The following is a 25,032-nucleotide window of genomic DNA, read 5'->3' on the forward strand; positions in this document are numbered from 1 at the left end:
GTATGGGATAAATATTTACAAAGAAAAAGTGAGCTGAAGCCAAGAAGAGAAGAAAGTGGAATTTATGAATTTCACATTCATTCTTGACCCGGGAGGGATGTTTGGAGACAAGGCTGCAAACTTTTTTCACTGAAACTTGACTGGTTAACTACAGATTCTGGATTCAAGAGGAAGGTCCAATGGACAACTTCCTTTTTGAAAGGGGTTCCCTAATGGGATAAATTCTAGGAACTTAGAATTCCGCAAGAGCAAAGGAGTGTTATTGACTAAATACCAAAGCTCCAGCATCATTGGGCTGGGCTGAATGGCCTACTTCTGTGCTGTAAGTTTATGTGAAGCTAATTGCATCAGAAACTAGTTAATGTTCGCCCAGCATTTCACCTTTTATTTTCATCGGCTGTTGGAAAGACGGGTTCACAAGATTGCTGCTACTTTAGTAGGAGTGGGGTGAGGGCTCAGAGACAGGAAATGCAGCAGCCTATTGAACTGTGTGAAGCATTACCACTGGGTGCAATCCAGTCCTTACCAAATCCAGCTGTGTCATGCAGGCAGCGCTGGAGGGAGATTCCAGAGTTGGGAGGGGGGAATGGGTTGGGGAGGGGTAGGTAGTGGTGATGTTTTCTCCACTTGTGATGTGAATCTATTACAGAACATCTAACAACCAATAACCTCCATTTGTATAGCACCTTCAACACAATGTAGTGTCCCAAGATATTTCACATGAGCTTCATAAACAATGTTTGACACCCAGATGCATACAAGGATGGTAGGGCAGCTGACTAAAAGCTGGGTTGACTGACTTTAAAAATGTGCTTTAAAAGTTAAGTGAAGGCAGAGAGGCAGAGAGGTTTAGGAACTCATGATGTGGAGGGACTGGTGCTGGACTGGGGTTTACAAAGTTAAAAATCACACCACACCAGGTCATAATCCAATAGGTTTATTTGGAAGCACTAGCTTTCGGAGCACTACTCCTTCATCAAGTGGTTGTGGAGTATAAGATCGTAGGACACATAATTTATAGCAAAACGTTTGCTATAAATTCTGTGTCCTACGATCTTATACTCCACAACCATTAATGAAGGAGCAGCGCTCCAAAAGCTACTGCTTCCAAATAAACCTGTTGCACTATAACCTGGTGTAGTGTGACTTTTAACTAGGTTTAGGAAGGGCAATCCAGAGCTTGGGACCAAGGCAGCTGAAGACATGGCTCCTGATGGTGGAGCAGCTATAGGAATGCAGGAGAGGCCAGAATTAAGGGAAAGCCAACACCTTAGAGTCATAGAGATGTACAGCATGGAAACAGACCCTTCGGTCCAACCTGTCCATGCCGACCAGATATTCCAACCCAATCTAGTCCCACCTGTCAGCACCCGACCCATATCCCTCCAAACCCTTCCTGTTCATATAACCATCCAAATGCCTCTCAAATGTTACAATTGTACCAGCCTCCACCACATCCTCTGGCAGCTCATTCCATACACGTTATCTAAGCTGCCCAATCTAAACACAAATGAAGATCAAGAGGGCATGGGAACTATATGATTAATGACCAAGAGCTAAAGATGGAGATAGCCCTGGCCAGGAATTGAAATCTGGGTCATTTTGCTCCTATCTATCCCAGGGATGTCAAAACTATTGTGGAATACAACTAAAGTAAAACTAAACAACTACAGATGCTGCAAATCTGAAACAAAAATGAAATGCTGGAGAAACTCAGGTCTGTTAGCCTCTGCGGAGAGAGAAACAGAATTGATATTTTGGGTCTGATGATCCTTTTTCAGAACTGACATACTAACTATAAATTATGTGAAGATGATACATCACAACATTTATAGTCTCAGGATGTTTCAATGTGGTTCCAGGCTAATGCAATGCCAGTGCTTTTGAAATGTAGTTCTTGTTGTAGTGGAGGAAACACCAACAGCAATGAGATAATGACCTTCATAATCTGTTCCTAATTCATATTAGCCAGGCCACTGGAGAGACCTTCCCTGCTCTTTCTTGAAATGTGATATGGGACATTTAACCAGCAGCATAGAGTAGGGGCCATAGTTTATACATCCTCCGAAAGATGATGCATCTGCCGTGCTCACTCAGAGCACTGACCCTCTGACAGTGCGGCACTCCCTCAGCACTGACCCTCTGACAATGCGGCACTTCCTCAGCACTAACCCTCCAACAGTGCCCACTCCCTCAGCACTGATCCTCCGATAGTGTGGCACTCCCTCAGCACTGACCCTCCGACAGTGCCCACTCCCTCAGCAATGACCCTCCGACAGTGTGGCACTCCCTCAGCACTGACCTTCTGACAGTGTGGCACTCCCTCAGCACTGCTAAATACCTAAATGTTGTACTCAGGTGTCTGTATTGGGTGTTAAATCCATTCCCATGTGCCTCCAAGGTGAGACTCATACCATCGAGCCTGACCTGCAATGAACCAGATGTCTGTTCTTTTCTGAATTGTTTTCAGACCAACTCTGTTGTTGGTGACTTGCTCCTGACTAAGGTCCCATTGTAATCAGATTTTCACATGTACATCAGAGTTGACAGGAAGTGACTGATCTGCATACCCACCAATTGATTGGAAGTGTAGTGCTGTTTGATGTGGCCTGTGTCTGTATTGGACAGGTTAATGTCGCTCTCAGTGAGCATCGTGTCCCAGTGACCGGTCGCAGTTGGTTGTTACAAGCCTGTCCTCTAGTGGTGCAGCACAGAACAGTGTGAGTGCTAGTCAACCTCTGAAACCCTGAGAGACCCCTCTATCCCCAGAAGCTGCTGTTTCTGCCAAAGAGAATGAAGAATCGCACCGCATGTGGACCAATTGCTGCAGTTAATTCAGTTCCTATTGCTCAGTGGGATACTCAACTTGTTTCTGGTTTTCTGTCTCAGATTTACTGTGTGGGCTACACCAGCTACAGGCATGATGAAGCACAGAGAGTGGGACTGGGAGTTGCCTGATGCACAAGTCAATTCAAAAATAGCTGATGTTCCCAGGGCATTCACCCCTCAGCTGCTGTCTCCAGTTGCGTATCCGTGACCAACCTTCCCTTTGACACTGGTTCAAACTCAGAGTGAGTTTGTCTTATTTTTTTCTGAGAGGGGATTGAATCGGTGTAATTCTTTACCACAGAAGGCAGTTGGGGCTGAGTGATTATGTACAATCAAGGCTAAGATAGATGGATTTTTAATCAGTCAAGGAATCAAAGATTATGGGGATAAGGCAGGAAAGTGGAGTGGAGGATAATCAGATCAGCTATGATCTCATTAAGGGACAGAGGACTGGATAGGCTGAATGGTCTACTTCTGCTCCTATGTCCTAGAGTGCTTCACTCCATTGGCTGCTGCTCTGCACTAATCTGAGGCCATGATTGTTCAGTTCCCCCTACCCCACCAAACAGCTTTCTGCAGCAGGGCTATAGAGAGCTACAGCACAGGAAAAGGACCTTTGGCCCATCGGATCTGCACCAGTCAAAAACAACCACCATCTATTCCAATCCCATTTCCCAGCATTTGGCTCATTGCCTTGTGTGCCTTGGCATTGCTGGTGCACATCTACATCCTTTTTCAATGTGAAGAGGGTTTATGACTCTCCCACACTCATTGGCAATGAGATCCACATTCTCACCAGCCTCCGTGTGAAAATGTTTATCCTCATATTCCCCTCAAAACCTCCTGCCCCTTGCCTTAACTCTCAGCACCCTGGTCATTGATCCCTTCATCAAAGGGAAAAGTTCCTTCCTGTCAACTTAATCTGTGTCCCCCATCATCTGATACATAGGGCGGCACGGTGGCACAGTGGTTAGCACTGCTGCCTCACTCAGCACCCTGGTCATTGATCCCTTCATCAAAGGGAAAAGTTCCTTCCTGTCAACTTAATCTGTGTCCCCCATCATCTGATACATCTCAATTTTATCTCCCCTCAGTCTCCTATGCTCTGGAGAAAACAACTCCAGTCTGTCCAATCTCTCTTCAAAACTGAAACTCTCCAGCCAAGGCAACATCCTGGGAAATCAGAGAAGAAAGAATCCTAAACACAGACATGTTATTCATGCCTGGGCAGGAGTCAGAACTCCACCCCCTTCAGTCTGTCTTGGCCCAGTTTGTGTTTGCAAACACCTTCCCAGCAAGGATCACTGAGCAGTGACAAGGAACACTGCAGTTTTCCTGGTTTGAATAAATAAGCTATTGTTTATGTTCATTTTAATTTTTTTTAAAAATCCACTGACTTTTAGAACTAATTAAATCAAATTACGTGAATAATTTTTAGTAATTAGTAAGTGTCAGATCTGTCCCAACTTGTTCCTCATTATGCCAACAGCTACCAGAATCAGAATATAATTGCAATTGACGTGGAAAATGCTAAAGAAACCTTCAGGAAGAAGTCACCCTTCTATTTTACATCTAGATTTCCTGTGGCCTTCTTTCTTTTCCCTCTGCCTTGTCCTTTCTGTTACAGATGGGTTCTTTCAACTATTTTCTTCAGCTGTATTTTGTTTTTAAGACCATAAGACACGGGAGCCGAAACAGGCCATTCAGCCCATTGAGTCTGACTGCTATTCAATGAGATTGTGGCTGATCTAGTCATCCTCAACTCCACTTTCCCCCCTAACCCTTGAGACTTTTCAGATTAAAAATCTGTCTACCTCAGTATTGAATATACTTAATGACCCAAACCTCAGCAGGAAAGCATTTCATAGATTCACAATACTCTGAGAGAAAGTACTTTCACCTCATCTATATTTTAAATGTGCAACCCTGTTTTTGAGATGCCTTCTGGTCCTAGACTCTCCCACCAGGGGAAAAAAAATCTCACCGCATCTCCCCTGTCAAGTCACCTAAGAATCTTCTATGTTTCAATAAGGTCATCTCATCCTTCTAAACTTCACTGAGTACAGACCCTGGGTCCTCAACTACTCCTTATATGACAAGCCCTTCATCCCAGAGATCATTTATGGAAACTTCCTCTGTACCCCCTCCAAAGTCAGCACATCCTTCCTTAGATATAGAGCCCTTAAACTGCTCACAATATTCCAAATGCATTCTGACCAGAGCCTTATACAGCCTCAGCAGTGCATCTCTGCTCTTGTATACTAGCCATTTTCAAATGAATGCTAACATTACATTTACCTTCCTAACTGCCAGTTAACTTTATGAGAATCCTGAACAAAGACTCCCAAGTCCCTTTGCGCTTCAGATTTATGAAGCCTTACCCCATTTAAAAAATAGTCTACACCTCCATTCTTCTAACCAAAGCACATAACTTCATCCATTCCCACGTTGTATTCCATCTGCCTCTTCTTTGCCCACTCTCCCAGCCTTTCCAAGTCCTTCTGCAGACTCCCCACTTCCTCAACACTACCTGTCCCTCCACCTATCTTTATGTTATTGACAAACTTCATATTCGGAGCTCAGACTTCAGCTCATTAACCCTGAGCCAGAGTTCCTCAAGGAACAGGTAGTTGTCCTCGATTTGATCACTACAAATCAGCTCCCACATCATGTAGTTACAACACATCACTGGCAAGTCTGATAACTTTAGTTTGATTTTTAAAAATTTTGTCCTGGTCTTTTAGTTTGTCACCTTTTTACCTTCAATCTGAAGGTAGCCCACAATAAATAGTCAAATTGTTTGCTATCATCAACCAATGAACTGATGGTTTACCGGTGATGTCACCATTTTGTGCAGAGGCCCCTGATTCTGGGGTACAGTTCATCAGACAGACAGTTCTGCAGCTAGCAGAGAAAAATCAGAATGGTGCGTAGCCTCCCTAGTGTCAGGATTAAGGATGTCTCAGAGAGGCTGCAGAATGTTCTCAAAGGGGAGAGGGACCAGCAGGAGGTCATTGTACACATTGGAACGAGCAACATAGGAAAGGAAAAAGATGAGCTTCTGAAAGGAAAATATAGAAAGTTGGGCAGAAATTTAAAAAGGAGGTCCTTGAGGGTAGTAATATCTGGATTATTCCCAGTGTTATGATCAAGTGAGGGTAGGAATAGGAGGATAGAGCAGATGAATGCATGGTTGAGAAGCTGGTGCAGGGGAGAAGGGTTCACAGCTGAAGGGCCTGTTCTGTGCTGTACTGTTCTACGTTCTATTTCTGATTCACTGAAATCTCTTCTGGGGTAGAAGTGACCTGTACAAGAAGGATGGATTGCACCTGAATTGGAAGGGGACTAAGACACTGACAGGGAGGTTTGCTCGAGATGCTCGGAAGGATTTAAACGAGTAAGGTTTGGGGTGGGGAGAGTTGGGACCGAGGGAGATAGTGAGGAAAGAGATCAACCTGAGACTGGTACAGTTGGGAAAGTCAAGGCAGGCAGGGACAAAGCAGAGAACAAGGTAGTACTAATAAATTAAACTGCATTTACTTCAATGCAAGAGGCCTAACAGGGAAGGCAGATGAACTCAAGGCATGGTTAGGAACGTGAGACTGGGATATCATAGCAATTACAGAAACATGGCACAGGGATGGACAGGACTGGCAGCTTAATATTCCAGGATACAAATGCTACAGGAAGGATGAAAGGGTGGGTGGCGGGGAGCAAGAGAGGAGAGGAAGTGGCGTTTATGATAAGGGATAGCATTACAGCTGTGCTGAGGGAGGATATTCCTGGGAATATGTCCAGAGAAGGTATTTGGGTGGAAATGAGAAATAAGAAATGGATGATCAGCTTCTTGGTATTGTATTATAGACCCCCTAATAGTCAGTGGGAAATTGAGAAACAAATTTGTAAGGAGATTCCAGTTATCTGTAAGAATAATAGTGTGGTTATGGTAGGGGATTTTAACTTTTCAAATGTCGACTGGCACTGCCGTAGTGTTAAGGGTTTAGATGGAGAGGACTTTGTTCAGTGTGTATAAGAAAATTTTCTGATTCAGTATGTGGATGTACTTACTAGAGAAGGTGCAAAACCTGACCTACTCTTGACCTACAAATACATTAAGGACAAAAGGGTAATTAAGGAGAGAACAGGGTCCCTCAAAGATCAGCAAGGTGGTCCATGTGTCGAGTCACAGGAGATGGGGTAGTACATGGAAGATATTGAATGTAGGAAAGATCAGGTGTACCCTAGAACTCTGTGGGAAGCTAGAGAAGTGATTGCTGGGCCTCTTGCTGAGATATTTGTGTCATCGATAGTCACAGGTGAGGTGTCAGAAAACTAAAGGTTGGCTAACGTGGTGCCACTATTTAAGAAAGGTGGTAAGGACAAGCCAGGGAACTATAGAGCAGTGAGCCTGACATCGGTGGTGGGCAAGTTGTTGGAGGGAATCCTGAGGGACAGGATTTACATGTGTTTGAAAAAGCAAGGACTGATTAGTGATAGTCAACATGGCTTTGTGTGTGGGAAATCATGCCTCATGAACTTGATTGAGTTTTCTTAAGAAGAAGCGAAGTGAGTTGAGGGCAGAGCAATAGACATGATCTATTTGGACTTCAGTAAGGTGTTCAACATGGTTCCGCGTGGGAGAGTGGTTAGATCTCATGGAATACTGGGGGAACGAGCCTAAATGAGAACGAGAACGAGAACTGGCTCCAAGTTAGAAGACAGAGGGTGGTGGTGGAGGAGGGTTGCTTTTCAGACTGGAGGCCTGTGACCACTGGTGTGCCACAAGAATCGGTGCTGGGTCCTCTACTTTCCATCATTTATTTAAATGATTTGAATATGAACATAGGAGGTATACAGTAGTTGTAAGTTTGCAGATGACACCAAAATTGGAGGTGTTGTGGACAGCGAAGAAAGTTACCTCAGATTACAACAGGATCTTGATCAGATGGACAATGGGCTGAGAAGTGGCAAATTAATTTTGTTTAATTTAGATAAATGTGAGGTGCTGCATCTTGGAAAAGCAAATCAGAGTAGGACTGATACACTTCGTGGTAAGGTCCTAGGGAGTGTTGCTGAACAAAGAGACCAAGGTTCATAGCTCCTTGAAAGTGGAGTTCAGGTAGATAGGATAGTGAAGAAGGTGTTTAATATGCTTTCCTTTATTGGTCAGAGTATCGAGTGTAGGAGTTGGAAGGTCACGTTGCAGCTGTACAGGATGTTGCTTAGGCCATTTTTGGAATATTGTGTGCAATTCTGGTCTCCTTCCTATCGGAAGGATGTTGTGAAACTTGAAAGGGTTCATAAAAGATTTACAAGGATGTTGCCAGGGTTGGAGCGTTTGAGCTACAGGGAGAGGCTGAACAGGCTGCGGCTGTTCTCCCTGGAGCATCGGAGGCTGAGGGGTGACCTTATAGAGGTTTATAAAATCATGAGGGGCATGGATAGAGTAAATAGACAAAGTCTTTTCCCTGCGGTGGTGGAGTCCAGAACTAGAGGGCATAGGTTTAAGGTGAGAGGGGAAAATTTAAAAGGGACCTAAGGGGCAACTTATTCATGCAGAGGGTGGTGCATGTATGGAATGAGCTGCCAGAGGAAGTGGTGGAAGCTGGTACAATTGCAGCATTTAAAAGGCATCTGGATGGGTATACGGATAGAAAGGGTTGAGAGGGATATGGGCCGGGTGCTGGCAAATGGGACTACATTATGTTGGGATATCTGGGTTGACATGGATGAGTTGGACTGAAAGGTCTGTTTCTGTGCTGTACATCTCTATGACTCTCTGTTAAAAAAAAGCCTACAAGATATGAGCCAAAAAAAAGCACCTTTTCCCCTCTGCACCGAATTCCCACGCTGCCTCCAAATTCCCCAAACAATATATTCACTCAGGCTGTGTCTCACTCAGGCTGTGTCTCACTCAGGCTGTGTCTCACTCAGGCTGTGTCTCACTCTGGATGTGATCTCTTTTTCCTGACGGTGCAAACTCTTTCCCTGTTACATAATATTTAGCTTCTCCATTCCTCCAAAGTGCAATACCTCACATTATCCCACAATATGTTCCTTCTGCCAAGTTTTTGCCCACTCAGTGAAGCTGCCTGTATCCCATTAAAGACTCTTTGTGTCATCCTCACAATTTGCCTTTCCATCTGTTTTTGTGTCACCTGCAAACATGGCTGCAGCACGTTCACTTTCCTCATCCATTATTATGACATGTAACTAACTGTGGCTCCAGCAGTGCTCTCTGTGACACTCTGCTCATTACAGATTGCTGTCCTGAAGTCAAGGATGGGATGTTAAAACAGGAAAACAAGAGACCCTGCGCTATTCTAGGTGCTAGTACCACATTGTACAGGGTCAAATACAGCAAAAGAACTGATCAACCCCTTCTCACCCATACCTTTAATAAGTGGTCAGTCTTCATATGTCAGGCCAGGTATTGTTGTGTTATGTCCCATGGTCAGTGAGATACGTCGTCATTGTATTGTAGAATGTGGCCTGATGGTAAAAAGATCTCAGACTCTGTCTTCCCTCTAATTACTTGAAGCCTGACACTCTCCTGCAAGCCTGCTGCTCTGTGGGACCGAGCTCAGCACTCTGTGCCTGAAGAATATACTGTTTATGTAGAACAGCCAGTTGTAATAAAAGGATGTTGGATTCAATACCACAAAATCCACAACCAGTTTCTTGTGATATGGGAAACAACATAAGGTTTATTGGATGAGGTGAAACCTGTCAGCGGCAGACTCATATCAGATACCAGTGCTTTCACAGGCTGTTGGAGACAGCAGACCTCACAACTTAGCTTCAGCTTGACCAGAATACACAGATGTGAAATGTCTAAAACACAGGTTAGGGACTGGTTTATAGGGCAGATTGTGGTGCTGGATAAACACAGCCATTCAGGTAGCATCCGAGGAGCAGGAACATCGATGTTTTGAGCATAAGCCCTTCATCAGGAATGAGCTCGGATGCTGCCTGACCAGCTATACTTTACCAGCACCATACTCTCAACTCTGATCTCCAGCATCTTCAGTCCTCACTTTCTCCCTTATAGGGCAAATTGCCAAGCAGTAAGCATGGTTCAGATTGGGCATGTGCAATGACAATTGTGTCGTTATTGCTGAGGCCCGAACTCAGTGGGAATCATTGTGATCAAAGTTGAAGCAATCTGCACAGTGGCTCGCACCTTCCAAACCCATGACCTCTCCCATCTAGAAGGGCATGAGCAGCAGATACATGAGAACATCACCCTCTGCATGTTTCCCTCCAAGACAACTCACCATCCTGACTTGGAAATATATCATCATTCCTTCACTGTAACTGGGTGAAAATCCTAGAATTCCCTCCTTAATGGCATTGTGTGTCAACCTACAGCACATGGACTGCAGCGGTTCTAGAAGGCAGCTGACCCCTACCTTCTCAAGGGCAAATAAGGATGGCAATAAATGCTGGCCTAGTCAGTAACATCCACATCCCATGAATGAATTCAAATAAAATTGTCTTGCTTTTGATTTCTTTCGTGCTACATTTTCCAGAAGGAAAAATATCAAGACACAAACATGACCAATGAAATTTATGAATGACAGCCAGACCGATGGGTTTTAAAGAAGATTTTTAAAGAAGAAAGATAGAATTGATGATTTTAACATAATCCACCCCATCTCCATGGTTTTCAGCAGAATATAAAATTTCTTGATTTGGAGATACCGGTGTTGGACTGGGGTGTACAAAGTTAAAAATCACACAACACCAGGTTATAGTCCAACAGGTTTAATTGGAAGCACTAGCTTTCGGAGCGACGCTCCTTCATCAGGTGATAGTGGAGGGCTCAATCCTAACACACAGAATTTATAGCAGAAATTTACAGCGTGATGTAACTGAAATTATACATTGAAAAATTGATTGTCTGTTAAGTCTTTCATCTGTTTGAATGCCATGATTGTTTCGCTTCTTGGGATATTAAAATTTCTTGGGATATAAAATACATATCATCCAAACTGCACAATCCTCACTTGGTGGGTAGGTTAAACTGCATCTATCAACAGTTTTCCAGAAGGAATCCTGGAACTTGACTCCTTATCTGATGCACACTATCTATGCTACTGAAATACGTGAGCTGCCTGTATTGCTCGCAAGACAAAGCTTTTCACTGTGCCTTGGTACACGGGACAATAAATTTAATTCAATTCAATTCAACTAGACCAGAAGTCCAAATAGGTGGCCTTTTCAAAACCAGTTGGTTGATTGGCAATTTGTGGGAATATTTGGGATGGTTGACAACCTGAAGCACAGCCGCAGTACTGCACCTTCCCTCATTTGGCTTCATCTGCAAATCTTGAATTCAACATTGAGGAAAACATTCTGCAAGCAATGAGTTTGGCCCAATTTTAATCCTTTTCCAAGTGTAGATATTGTTCATCAATCCAATCAGAATGTTGTGACACAGCTTTGGATCAGGTGAGACTTGAATTCAGGTTTGGCTCAGAGGAAGGGACACTTCCACTGTATACAATCAAATTCTGCCAACTGAGTGCAATTACCAATGAACTCTTTCTTGGAATTAGGAAAATCAAAGTGCTAAAGCTGGAAGCAATGTATCAAGTACCTAACCCAGGTTAAAATTAAAAATCTGGGCTGAGAGGTGGAAGATGGAGTTTAATGCGGACAAGTGTGAGGTGATTCACTTTGGTCGGAGTAACCGGAATGCAAAGTACTGGGCTAATGGTAAGATTGTTGGTAGTGTAGATGAACAGAGAGATCTCGGTGTCCAGGTACACAGATCCTTGAAAGTTGCCACCCAGGTTGACACGGTTGTTAAGAAGGCATACAGTGTTTTAGCTTTTATTATTAGAGGGATCGAGTTCCGGAACCATGAGGTTAAGCTACAGCTGTACAAAACTCTGGTGCGGCCGCACTTGGAGTACTGTGTATAGTTCTGGTCACCACATTATAGGAAGGATGTGGAAGCTTTGGAAAGGGTGCAGAGTAGATTTACTAGGATGTTGCCTGGTATGGAAGGAAGGTCTTACAAGGAAAGAGATGTCAGAGGTAGTTTCTTTACTCAGAGAGTAGTAAGGGTATGGAATGCTTTGCCTGCAATAGTAGTAGATTCACCAATTTTAAGTACATTTAAGTCGTCATTGGACAGGCATATGGACGTACATGGAATAGTGTAGGTTAGATGGGCTTCAGATCAGTATGACAGGTCGGCGCAACATCTAGGGCTGAAGGGCCTGTACTGCGCTGTAATGTTCTATGTTCTGTGTTCTATCACACATCACCAGGTTATAGTCCAACAGGGTTATTGGAAAACACTAGCTTCCAAATAAACCTGTTGGACTATAACCCGGTGTGGTGTGATTTTTAACTTTGTACAACCCAATCCATCACCGGCCCCTCCACATCAGGTAAAAATTAGACTTTAAGGAAAGATAGATTGTAACACTGATTGAGAAAGATCTGCCATTAGGATTAAATGAGTCAAAGTTAAGACCCTCTATCCTTCCCAAAACAAAGACCCTCAATCCAAGTCTGCAGCAATTTACTTTTATTAAGAGCAGTGTTTCTGTGAGAGGGCTGACTTAAAGGTGCGAACCTGAATAGAAAACATGAAATGATTGTCTTGCTTGCTGCATTAGATAGATGTGAAATATCTCACGGCACGATCAGAAGGTAAACAAGAAGGTCTGCGATCAACATTCCTTCAAAGAAAGTAATATAACACTGATTATCACCTCATTCATCCTGTTTGATCCTGGGATTGCTGTTGTACATAGAATACTGCTACGTTTGCCAAAATTGCAGTCAATGCACTTCAGAATAATTCATCTGAGCACTTGGAACTACTTCAGAGAGATAATAAGGTGTTATCAAAATGCAAGACTTCCTTCCTTTTCCCTAAATAACAGCTTAAGCCTCAAATCCTGGCTCAGTAAAACTCCTCTATCCTTGGGTGGATTTCTTTGCACATTTATCTGTTTGACTTCTTTTCACCCCTGGAATCATGGGAGCAAGTGCCAAAACCTGTTTCCATTGGGTCCCAGCTTGTAAATGGAGCAACTAGAAGCTGAACTTAAATCAGCATATTCTGACTTTCTGTCACCTGATGTGATCAACCACAAAATGAAAACATACTCCAAAGATCAAAGGCAGAGACAATTTGTACAATGATCACATCTTCTAACCTCAGCTTTTCCCAGTCTGTCTCATAACCAGTCGATCATTTCACAGACTGCAAACCTACTCTTAACTTGGTCATATCCACAAATAAAATGTACAGAGCAAGATCCCAAAAGCAGTGGACGACGAAAGAGGGTAATTAATCTGATTTTGACAGTGCTGGTCAAGGTGAGATGACTGAGAATTCCTTTGCTTTTCTTCAAATTGTGCCACAGGATATTTTACATCCACTTGAGGGACTTCATTCGACATCTCTGAATTTGTCCTGTGTACAAATAATCCTCCCACCAATAGGGAGCGATCACTTTGGTGACAATGATGAATGGGTCATCTCCAATGAACTCATTCACCATTACTGTGGCCTTAAAAACATAGCCACCAATGATGTTTTTGGCACAGGAAGTGATGTCAGGTGCTATTAGTGGGTCACAGCTGTGAAGATTTAATTAGTAGGATTGCTACACTTAATTGAAAACCAATTAGAAGCTGATGGATTTTGATTAGCAATTTAAATTTTTTTAATATACAATTTGTATTAACCAGTTTCAGGCAGATGTGGAAGGTGCCGAGTCTGTGTCAGGAAGGCAAAGTGGGATTATATTTTAATGTAACTTGTACTGAGCCACTGGCTGTTATATTTGACACAAATCAACTCCATTTGTTCAAAAGGATAAAGTACACTTAACCCAGGCTCTGAGGGTTGATCACGGTGACTCTCTCACAGTCTCATGAACAAACAATGTGCCATAATATTTGCATTTACAATGAAGAAATATTTTGTGAGAGATAAAGAAATTGTTCTCTCAGTCCCTCTTCAGTCATTTCCCCTCCCAGAAATACATCTAATGCTGTTGTTTATATTGACACAAGTTTCATTTGGATTCATGAAGACAGCTCCCAGTGTTGACCCTGAGCAGAGGGACATTAACCATTCTGTCAAGTTGCTCACTAAAATATTATTTGTGTGTAACTTATTTCAGAACTGAAATCTCAATTTGTGTTTGAGTATCACGGTTCCACTTGTTACCTCTCTTCAAGAGTGTCACAGATGAGAAAGACAAGTCAGCCCATTTTAATTCAGCCTTCCAGACTGACGCTACAAATTCTCATATTCAACCACTCAAATATTGCATCAAAGAATTTTACCAGAAACTTTCCTCCCACACAGTTTTTGGAGTTCTAATCTGAGTTTTGATCGTGAAATAAGCAAAAACATTCCTAATATAATTCTGAAATTTACATTTTGCTAGTTTCCCCTTGTTTTGCACCCACTATTTAATTCAATGTGGTGCTAACTATTTCCATATTATTTGTTCTTCCACTGTCATTAACATATAGGATTCATAAGGGGCTTGACAGGGTAAATGCTGAGAGGATGTTTCCCCTCATTGGACAGTCTAGGATCAGAGAGCATGGTCTCAGAATAAAGGGATGTCATTTTAAGACTGAAATGAGGAGGAATGTCTTCTCTCTGAGGGTTGTGAGTCTTTGAACTCCTTGCCACAGAGAGCTGTGGGGCAGAGTCATTGTGTATATTTATGGCTGAGATAGATAGATTTTTGATCAGTCAGGGAATCGAGGGTTATGGGGAAAGTAGACATGAGCAATGTTGGATCAACCATGATCCTATTGAATGATAGAGCAGACTCGAGGGGCTGAATGGCCTACTTCCGTTCCTATTCTTATGGTCATATGGTCAATCATTTCCCAAGCTGAAACAGCCAAATATCTCTTGTCTATTTTTCTGACACATGGGCCTGCCCCATCAATTGTGTCTCAATGACCAGAACTGGGGATATGATCTGCAAAGATCATTGTTTCATCATGACTTATAACTGACTGCTGATGTATCCTGGATTCACAGTGCTGTGTCTTCATTGATTGCTTTTTTGTGTTGGATGGTTATGTTTTGTGTTGACTCTGCTTACCAGCTAAAGGCTATTTCAACTTTATTCACACAGGGAATGTGAATCACTTAACATTTCTCTCCATCATGCAGCTTTCTGAATCTGACTGTACTATTGTTTGGCACAAATATATATTGTCCAACTCTGGGTGAAATTTCTGGGTTGTGTCTCTCTACTGCCTGTTAGTAGTTTTGCTGAAGTGTTTGCACTGAGCTTGTGATCCAAGTCTTTGATGTAAATGAGAAACAGCAGTAGTAGCAGCAACAAATCTCAGAGTATCCCATTCACTATCCCAACCCCGAACCAGGCCCTTATGGTGACGTAACAGCCTCTGCCAAGTCTTTGTTTTTTCTTACTCTTCAGCAGTTTCTTATCAGTTCTCGAATATTGTCACAAATCCTTACATCTTTACATTTACAAAGAATCGCTGATTTAAACTTCATCAAATATATTGTAGATGTTTGGCTACAGAGTACTTCAACATACCATGGGCCATCACTGCCTCAATGGAATGACAAGGGATGGTGTGGATGGAATGTCCTGTCTATCTGATATTTACTCTGTTGTAACTGGACAAATAAAGCTCCAGTTTACTTTTGATAATCAGTCCAATTATTTGACATTAAATCTGTGATAGAGATCAGAGCGTCAAACTGAACAAGGCAGCAACAAAATCCCTCCATTAACTCTTCACTTTGTCGCTACCTCCCTCTTCCCCGAATCTTGTGCTATTTACAGAATTGATGACTGTTACAGCACAGAAGCACATTGTGTCTATGACAATGTTTTAAAATAGTTCTCCCATTAATCCCACCCCTCTTTGCCCAGACAGCCCTTGGTAATATTTGCACCACATAATCATCCAAATCCCTTGACTCTGTTTCCACGGATTCCCTCAGAAGGCATTCCCGATGTCGATAACTCACTGTAAAATAATTCTCCTCATGCTGCCTCTGGTTGATTAGCTAATCCTATCCCTATCTCAGGGCTCGGGATACCCAGCTGTATCACACTGGAACCGGACTTGGCTGCTAAATCTGCGCTGTTGAATGTTTCAGGATTTTGGAAGGTTCTGCTAACTGTGGATGTCTTCTCGTCCTGGTGCAGGTACCTGTGTCCGTGGCTATGATGAGCCCGCAGGTGATCACTCCACAACAGATGCAGCAGATTCTGTCTCCTCCCCAGCTGCAGGCGTTACTGCAACAGCAGCAAGCTGTCATGTTACAGCAGGTAAGTAACAAGGCCTCATTACACAGGGGAGCGTTCCACACGACAACCCCAATCTCACATGCACCACATCACACTCATTCAGCAGCTTCTGTTTCCCTATTGGTATCAATCAGTCATCAGCTACCATCAGCACTGACAGCTGCTCGACCAGGGCATTACTGAAGTGCCCTTCCCATCACTGGGGCTAGGATCTCTGTTACCACTTCCTCAAGAGGAAATTAAATGTCCAATGTAACCTTCTGATTATAACCCTGCAATCCCCTCTCTAGCAAATCTCATTGGATGTGATTTTAGGGATTGAGCAGGTTGCTGTAAATTTGCCGCTGAATACGAAACTCCACAAGTTTCAGCAAAAGGCACTGTCCCTCCAACCACTCCCTGCACCTCAACCCCCAGACGTCACCCATCCCTCCTTTCCATGATCCTCTACCCCAGCCACATCTCGATACTAAAGTGGCTTAAAACAGGAGCTCGGGTTAATCCTCTCTCACAACTGATAGCTCAGTTAATGTTCTGCTGTACAAGCCAGGAAGACACCATAAGCCTGACAGGCAATGGAGCAGGAATGGGCCATTCAGCCCATCAAGTCTAATCTACCATTTAATGAGATCATGATTAAACAGATTACCCATCCCACAACCCATAACCGCTCGATTCCATTACTGATTATAAATCTACTTCAGCCTTGTATATACTTAATGACCCAGCCTCAGCAGCCCTCGGTGCTAAAGAATTCCACAGATTCATGACTCACTGTGAGAAGAAATTCCAATTTATCTCTGTCTTAAATCAAAATGACCCCTTATTCTGAGATTATACCCTGTACCCTGTAATCCCAGATTATCCCACGGGGGAAACAATCTTTCCACATCTACCCACCAAGACGCCCAGGGGTCTTGTTTCAAGAAGGTCTCCTATCTTAATAAGACAGTCCTCTATACCTTCTCTAGAATGGCTCCAATGCCAGTGTCTTCCCTGAGATAAGGGACCCAAAACTGTTCAGAGTGTTCCAGGTGCAGTCTGACTAATGTTTTGTATTGTTTTAGCAAAACCTCCTTATTTTTATTTTCCTTTCCCTTGAAAATGAAGGCCAACATTCAATTGGCTTTCCCCATTACTTACTTTTGATGATTCAAGGGACAGGTTTATCTTGAAACAGTGCTGGGCCAGTTCCCACTGGGTCTCATGGTGGTGGGGTATAGTGACCAGGTCTCAGAGTGTTGTAGCTGAGTGACCAATGGCTGAATGACTGAGTGCGGGTTCTCTTCCTGAGGTTGAGAACTGTGTCTGTGAGGAAGGAAGAGGTGCAACAAGAAGAACATTTCTGAATATGTGTGAAGGATTCACTGGAGTGATAGTGAGGCAGAAAAGACTAAACTAAGGGCAGAGACAGTCGAGTTTATGTTTCACTGTGCTTCAAAGATTAACACCATGACCTCGTTGGGAAGATGCTCAAAAGGAGTTGACAGAGTTTGATCGAAAGAAACTGGAGTGAATCAAACCCAGAACAAAAAGGAAATCTTAAAATTCGCTACTGGCCACTGAGCGATGATGTCAAGAAGTACTGCTTCCCACAAAGGGAATGGATGTTGGAATCTCTCTGACCCGAGCCAACCAAAAAACTGCTGAGGGCTGCCAGGGGTCAATTAAACTTTGAGATTGAGTGATGTTTTGTTGGCTGAGGATTGTTGGAACCAAAGAGGTCAAATGAAGTGAAAGTATAGGTCAGCTTTAATTGAATACAGGATAGTATCGATGGGGCTGAATGGCCTTTTGCTGTTCAGTGAGGGGGGTTTCCAGAAAAGGAGAGAAAAGGTGAGGGATTGAAGAGTGAAGAGTTATTTCCAGTGGTGTTGATACACGAGATTAAAAATGTGTTGCTGGAAAAGCGCAGCAGGTCAGGCAGCAACAAAGGAACAGGAGAATCGACATTTCGGGCATAAGCCCTCCTCCTTGATACACGAGATGCCCTGTGCTCACTGTAATCAGTTCCTTTCACTTTAAATGAGCTCCTGATCTAAATTAATATATTTCTCGAATCTTTCTAAACATAGCAGTCATCCCAAGCAGCTTTTTACAGGTTCCTCATCTACATGTCACCAGCACACAATGATCCCACAGACCCTGTAGGATTGCACTGACAGATAATTAACTTTCCACCGAGAATTTAATTGGTGTTGTCGAACAGAGAATAGCGGTGAAGTTTGCTGTGTGCTGACTATTGTTCTGATATTAATTTTCTGATTGCTTCATCTGTGGGCTTTTTTCACTCTGACTGAGACTCTTTGTATTATCTGTCTGTCTCTGTCTTTTTCCTTCCATCTTTCATTTCTTAACAGCTTCAAGAGTATTACAAGAAGCAACAAGAACAATTACACCTTCAGCTGCTAACTCAACAACAACAGCAACAACAGCAACAACAGCAGCAACAAGCCATCAAACAGTCGAAAGAGGTATGTAGCTCTCGGGGAAAGCTGTCTTTCCTCATATGGGGAACACTGTCACTTCCTCGACCTGGTACATCACCTGGGTGACACCTCTCAATATGGGCGATTAGACAATCCAAGCTCAATGGCTATTTGTTTGTAAAAGCATTGCAATCGTGTTTCCAATCAACATCTGTGCAAATACACATGGTCAGAAGTCACAGGGCACCAGGTTACAGTCCATCAGGTTTATTTTAAATTACAAGCTTTCGGAGATTTCACATAAACGTGTTGGACAATAACCTGGTGTCATGTGACTTCTGACTTTGTCCATCCCAGTCCAATACTGGCATCTCCACATCACACATGCACATGAACACACATGAATCCATGCATAGGCACCCACTCACATATATGTGGATATATACAGATATGCACATGCTTGGACAAAGAGCATATATGTGCACTCTCACATTTTGCAGTAAAATGGCTGATACTTCCTACCTTTATCCAGCGATGTTAAGGGGAAATGGTTGTTCCTTTGTTTCCCCAACACAGATCAAACCAGGCTGGAATATCCCAGAACTGTATTCTGAATACAAGAAGGTGTGGGGTTTGTCGCCTGTGTATTTTAAAGTAGGCAGACGACTTGAGAACTCAGAAAGTAAAGGGACGCTGAACCGTGTCGGCTCTCTCACTGCATTATTCAATATCTCACTGTGCAGGATGATGTGGTGTGATGGTTTTGATCAATTTTCTATCAGTGACAAACTAAACAACCTGATTCAAACTTCAATACCTTTACGTTGTACCAAGCTTCTTGTCCTTTTCCAGTTGGCTGCCTCCAGCCCATCTCTTGCTCCAATCCTCCTCGTGGCCTATCTCCTGCTGTGCCCTGATCCCACACTGAACCACAGGGATCTAGGAGGAGGATTACTACAGTGTGAGATAGTACTTGTGGAACAAAAAAAGAAAGGGAACATTCCTGAGACATAGGATCTTGTTCAAACTTTGCTTGAATATTGGAATGATGTGAAAAGGTCACTCAGCTCAGTCTGCAGAGGGATACAGATAGATTAAATGATGGACAAGGATCTGGCAGAGTACAGTGTTGGTAAATGTGAGGTTATCCATTTGGTCGGGATGACAGTATTATTTAAATAATGAAAAGTTGCCGCATGTTGCACTGCAGAGGGACTTGGGTGTCCCTATGCATGCCTCACAGCGCCTGAGACCCGGGTTCAATTCCTGCCTCAGGCGACTGACTGTGTGGAGTTTGCACGTTCTCCCCCTGTCTGCGTGGGTTTCCTCCGGGTGCTCCGGTTTTCTCCCACCGTCCAAAGATGTGCATGTCAGATGAATTGGCCATGCTAAATTGCCCGTAGTGTTAGGTAAGGGGTAAATGTAGGGGTATGGGTGGGTTACGCTTCGGCGGGTCGGTGTGGAACTGTCGGGCCGAAGGGCCTGTTTCCACACTGTAATGTAATCTAATCTAATCACAAGAAGTTGGTTTGCAGGTGCGGCAGGTAATTACGAAGGCAGATGGAATATTGTCCTTCATTGCTCAAGGGATGGGGTTTAAACACATGGAGGTTATGTTGCAGCTGTACAGGGTGTTGGGGAGGCGTGCAGTTTTGGTCTCCTTACTTGAGAAAGGATGTACTGGCACTGGAGGGGGTGCAAAGGAGGTTCACTAGGTTGACTCCGGAGTTGAGGGGGTTGGCTTATGAGGAGAGACTGAATATGCTGATTGGAATTTAGAAGAATGAGGGTAAATCTTATACAAACATATAAAATTATGAAGGGAATAGATAAGATAGAAGCAGGGAGATTGATTCCACTGGTGGGTGAAACGAGGACTAGGGGTATGACCTCAAAATAATGAGGAGCAGATTTAAGAACAGGCTGAGGAGGAACTTCTTCACTAGAAGGGTTGTCCAGCTGTGGAATTCCCTGCCCAATGAGGCAGTTGAGGCAACCTCATAGAATGTTTTTAAGGCAAAGATAGATTTTTGAACAGCAAAGGGATTAAAGGTTATGGTGAGTGGGTGGGTAAGTGGAGCTGAGTCCACAAAAAGATCAGCCATGATCTAAATGAGTGGTGGAGCAGGCCCAAAGGGCCAGACAACCTACTCCTGCTCTGGGTTTTATGTTCTTATTTTATCATAACTGTGGCATGGCAATAAGCACAGAAAAGTAGAGGACATTGGTTAGGCCATTATTAGAATACTGTGTGCAGTTCTGGTCTCCCTGCTACAGGAAGGATGTCGTGAAACTTGAAAAAGTTCAGAAAAGATTTACAAGGATGCTGCCAGAGTTGCAGGGTTTGAGCTAGAAGGAGAGGCTGAATAGGCTGGGGCTGTTTTCCCTGGAGCATCAGAGGCTGAGGGGTGACCTTATAAAATCATGAGGGGCATGGATAGGGTAAATAGACAAGGTCTTTTCCCTGGGGTGGGAAAGTCCAGGACTAGAGGGTATAGGTTTAAGGTGAGTGGGGAAAGATCAAAGAGGGATCTAAAAGACAACTTTTTTGCACAGAGGGTGATGCGTGTATGGAATGAGCTGGTGGAGGCTGGTACAATTCCAACATTTAAAAGACATCTAGATGGGTATATGAATAGGATGGGTTTGGAGGGATATGGGCCAAATGCTGGCAGGTGGGACTAGATTAATTTAGGATGTCCGGCCATCATGGATGTGTTGAACTGAAAGGTCTGTTTCCATGCTGTCTATGATTTTCTGACACAGGAACATTCATATCCCTGGCTGGAGGCTATTCAATGTTTATGCTCGCCAAACTAAAAAAAATCCAGTCTAATTGCACTGTCCAGTTCTTGGTTGCTCACTCTGTAGTTTACGTTTGTTCAAGTTCATATCCAGATGTTTCTTTATATGAGATGGATGCTTCTGCCTTTGTCAGTATTTCAGATCATGAGTTCCAGACGTCCTCCACTCTCTGGGTAATGAAGAATACTTCTCAACTCCCCTCTAATCCTTAAACAGACACTTTAAATCAGTGTCCTCTGGTTATCGACCTGCAATAGAGAAATATGTCCCTTCTATCCACCCTATCAATTCTGGAACACAATGCAATGGTGATAATGTCACTGGGCTGGCCTGAGTTGAATGCTGTTGGGACGTGGATTCAAATCTCACTACAGTCTCTGGAGAAATTTACTTTAATTACTGGAAGTTAGTTTATTGGTAACCATGAAATGATCATCTTTGTCATTACAAACCCCATCTGGTTCGCTAATGTACTATTCTCACCTGTTCTGGTCTACATGTGACTCCAGACCCACAGCAATGTGGTTAACTCTTAATTGTCTCTGAAATGGCCAATAGAGCCAATCAGCACAAAGGCAGTTGGGGATGGGAAATAAATGCCACATCCCCAAAAAAGCATTAAAAACTCTAGCTGTAACCTACACAATTTCATCCTCTTCAAATAAATCTCCTCTCTCTCCTCAGGTATTCCAAAGGAAATGATCTGTCCAACCTTCACTCATTGCTCTCTCACTTTTCAGCTTCTCTGATGTTACACAAGATTAACACACTGCCCATTGGTCAGCTACACAGCAACCATCGTTTTTGGATTAGGCGTGTGTAACACTGAAAGGCCTCCATGCTTACCCAAGATGGGGACCAGACCTGATACGCACTAGTCTGCCTACCCCACTAACTGAGCTCTTTCATAGCCAATGAGACCAGAAATGGATTTTCAATCTTGAAGCTTTCTAGCTCACAGCTAGAAGAGCTACCCGGTGAATCACAGCACTTCATTACAACCTTCCATCATTGCTAGAATCCTCATTTCTTTGTAAAATCTTTTAAAAACATTTCTGCATCAACTGTAATGCAGTCACATCCTCCATGAAATGCTGTACTCAGTACTCCAGCTGCAGATTAACTCAAGGTGCACAGAAGTGGTTTAAACATTAACAAGCTTTGGGGCACTTGTTTCAAAGTAGAAAAATCAAACAAAAGGCCATTCGGCCCAAATGTTCCATGCCAGTGTTTATGCTGTACTCAATCCCTCATTTATCTTTGCTGCTGTTTCCGGAACATAGAACATCACAGTGCAGTACAGGCCCTTCGGCCCTCAATGTTGCATCAACCTGTGGAACCAATCTGAAGCCCATCTAACCTCACTATTCCATTTTGATCCATATGTTTATCCAATGATTAGTTAAATGCCCTTAAAGCTGGCGAGTCTACTACAGTTGCAGGCAGGCCATTCCACCCCACTACTACCCTCTGAGTAAAGAACCTACCTTTGACATCTGTCCTGTATCTATCACCCTCAATTTAAAGCTATGTCCCCTCGTGTCAGCCATCACCATCCGAGGAAGAAGGCTCTCATGTCCACCCTATCAAACCCTCTGATTATCTTATATGTCTCAATTAAGTCACCTCTCAACCTTCTTCTCTCTAACAAAAACAGCCCTCAAGTCCCTCAGCCGTTCCTCATAAGGCCTTCCCTCCATACCAGGCAACATCCTGGTAAATCGCCTTTGAACCCTTTCTAAAGCTTCCACATCCTCCTGCAGTTACCAGAACTGTATGCAATACTCCAAGAGCAACTGCACCAGAGTTTTGTACAGCTGCAACATCAGCATAATCTCCTATTCTTTCTCCCATAATTCTTGTGTAACTTTTACCCGGGGGTCAGCATTGGGACATTTGCCGATTAGCCTGACCTCAGTTGTTAGTAAAATTTTGGAGTCCATTATGATGGAAGTGTATGGTAATATAGGGCAGAGTCAGCTTGGTTTCATCAAGGGAAGGTCATGCCTGACAAATTTGCTAGAATTACTTGAGGAGGTAACAATCAGGTTAGACCAAGGAGACCCAATGGATGTTATCTACCTGGACTTCAAGAAGGCCTTTGACAAGGTGCCATACATGAGTAAGATAAGGGCCCATAGTGTTAGAGGCAAGGTGCGAGCATGGATAGAGCATTGGCTGACTGTCAGAAAGTAGAGAGTGGAGATAAAAGAGTCTTTCTCAGGATGGCAGCCGGTGACAAGTGGTGTTCCACAAGGGTCAGTGTTGGGACCACAGCTTTTCATTTTGCACATTAATGATCTAGGTGAAGGAACTGAGGGCATTCTGGCTGGGTATGCAGATGGTACAAAGATAGATGGAGGGACAGGCAGCATTGAGGAAGCAGAGAGACTGCAGAAGGATTTGGACAAAGAAGAGTAGGCAAAGAAGTAGCAGATGGAGTACAACATGGGAAAGTGTGAGGTCATGCAGTTTGGTCGGAAGAATAGATGCAAGGACTATGGGGAGAAAAGTCTCTTCCTGTGAATGTGATGGAAACAAAGTTCTTGAATATTTTGAAGATAGACTATTGTTGAGCAGAGGCTTGGAAGGTTATAATGGGTAGGTGAAAATGTGGATTTGAGGTCAATCAGATCAACGATGATCTGATTTTAAAAATAGACCAATGGTCTGAGGAGTGGCAGATGGAGTTTAATTTAGTTAAATGCGAGGTGCTGCATCTTGGAAAAGCAAATCTTAGCAGGTCTTATACACTTAATGGTCAGGTCCTGGGGAGTGTTGCTGAACAAAGAGACCTTGGAGTGCAAGTTCATAGTTCCTTGAAAGTTGAGTCACAGATAGTTAGGATAGTGAAGAAGGCGTTTGGTACGCTTTCCTTCATTGGTCAGAAAATTGAGTACAGGAGTTGGGAGGTCATGTCGCAGCTATATAGGATGTTGGTTAGGCAACTTTTGAAATATTGTGTGCAATTCTGGTCTCCTTCCTATCGGAAGGATGTTGTGAAAATTGAAAGGGTTCAGAAAAGATTTACAAGGATGTTGCCAGGGTTGGAGGATTTGAGCTATAGGGAGAGGCTGAACAGGCTGGGGCTGTTTTCCTTGGAGCATCGGAGGCTGAGGGGTAACCTTATAGAGGTTTATAAAATCGTGAGAGGCATGGATAAGATAAATAGACAAAAGTCTTTTCCCTGGAGTTGGGGAGTCCAGAACTAGAGGGCATAGGTTTAGGGTGAGAGGGGAAAGATATAAAAGAGACTTAAGGGGCATCTTTTTCACACAGAGGGTGGTATGGGTATGGAATGAGCTGCCAGAGGAAGTGGTGGAGGCTGGTACAATTACAGCATTTAAAAAGCATCTGGATGGGTATATGAATAGGAAGGGTTTGGAGGGATATGGGCCAAATGCTGACAAATGAGACGAGATTTGGTTGGAATATCTGGTCGGAATATAACATAGAACATAGAACAATACAGCACAGAACAGGCCCTTCGGCCCACGATGTTGTGCCGAACATTTGTCCTAGCTTAAGCACCCATCCATGTACCTATCCAATTGCCGCTTAAAGGTCACCAAAGATTCTGACTCTACCACTCCCACAGGCAGCGCATTCCATGCCCCCACCACTCTCTGGGTAAAGAACCCACCCCTGACATCTCCCCTACACCTTCCACCCTTCAC

The 25,032-nt window shown here is 43.4% G+C and overlaps 1 protein-coding gene across 3 annotated transcripts in view; it reads left to right on the forward strand.

Annotated features, from left to right (window-relative positions):
• Positions 1–25,032, forward strand: part of foxp4 (forkhead box P4) — a 296,712-nt gene that overhangs the window by 157,172 nt on the left and 114,508 nt on the right. For all 3 annotated transcript variants that reach the window (XM_043716312.1, XM_043716313.1, XM_043716314.1), the window contains 2 exons: positions 16,020–16,142; positions 18,482–18,595. In XM_043716312.1, the coding sequence (XP_043572247.1) occupies positions 16,020–16,142; positions 18,482–18,595 (237 nt within the window). The remainder of the gene's footprint in view (positions 1–16,019; positions 16,143–18,481; positions 18,596–25,032) is intronic.

The sequence above is a fragment of the Chiloscyllium plagiosum genome, chromosome 26 (genome assembly GCF_004010195.1).
Source record: "Chiloscyllium plagiosum isolate BGI_BamShark_2017 chromosome 26, ASM401019v2, whole genome shotgun sequence".
NCBI lineage: Eukaryota > Metazoa > Chordata > Chondrichthyes > Orectolobiformes > Hemiscylliidae > Chiloscyllium > Chiloscyllium plagiosum.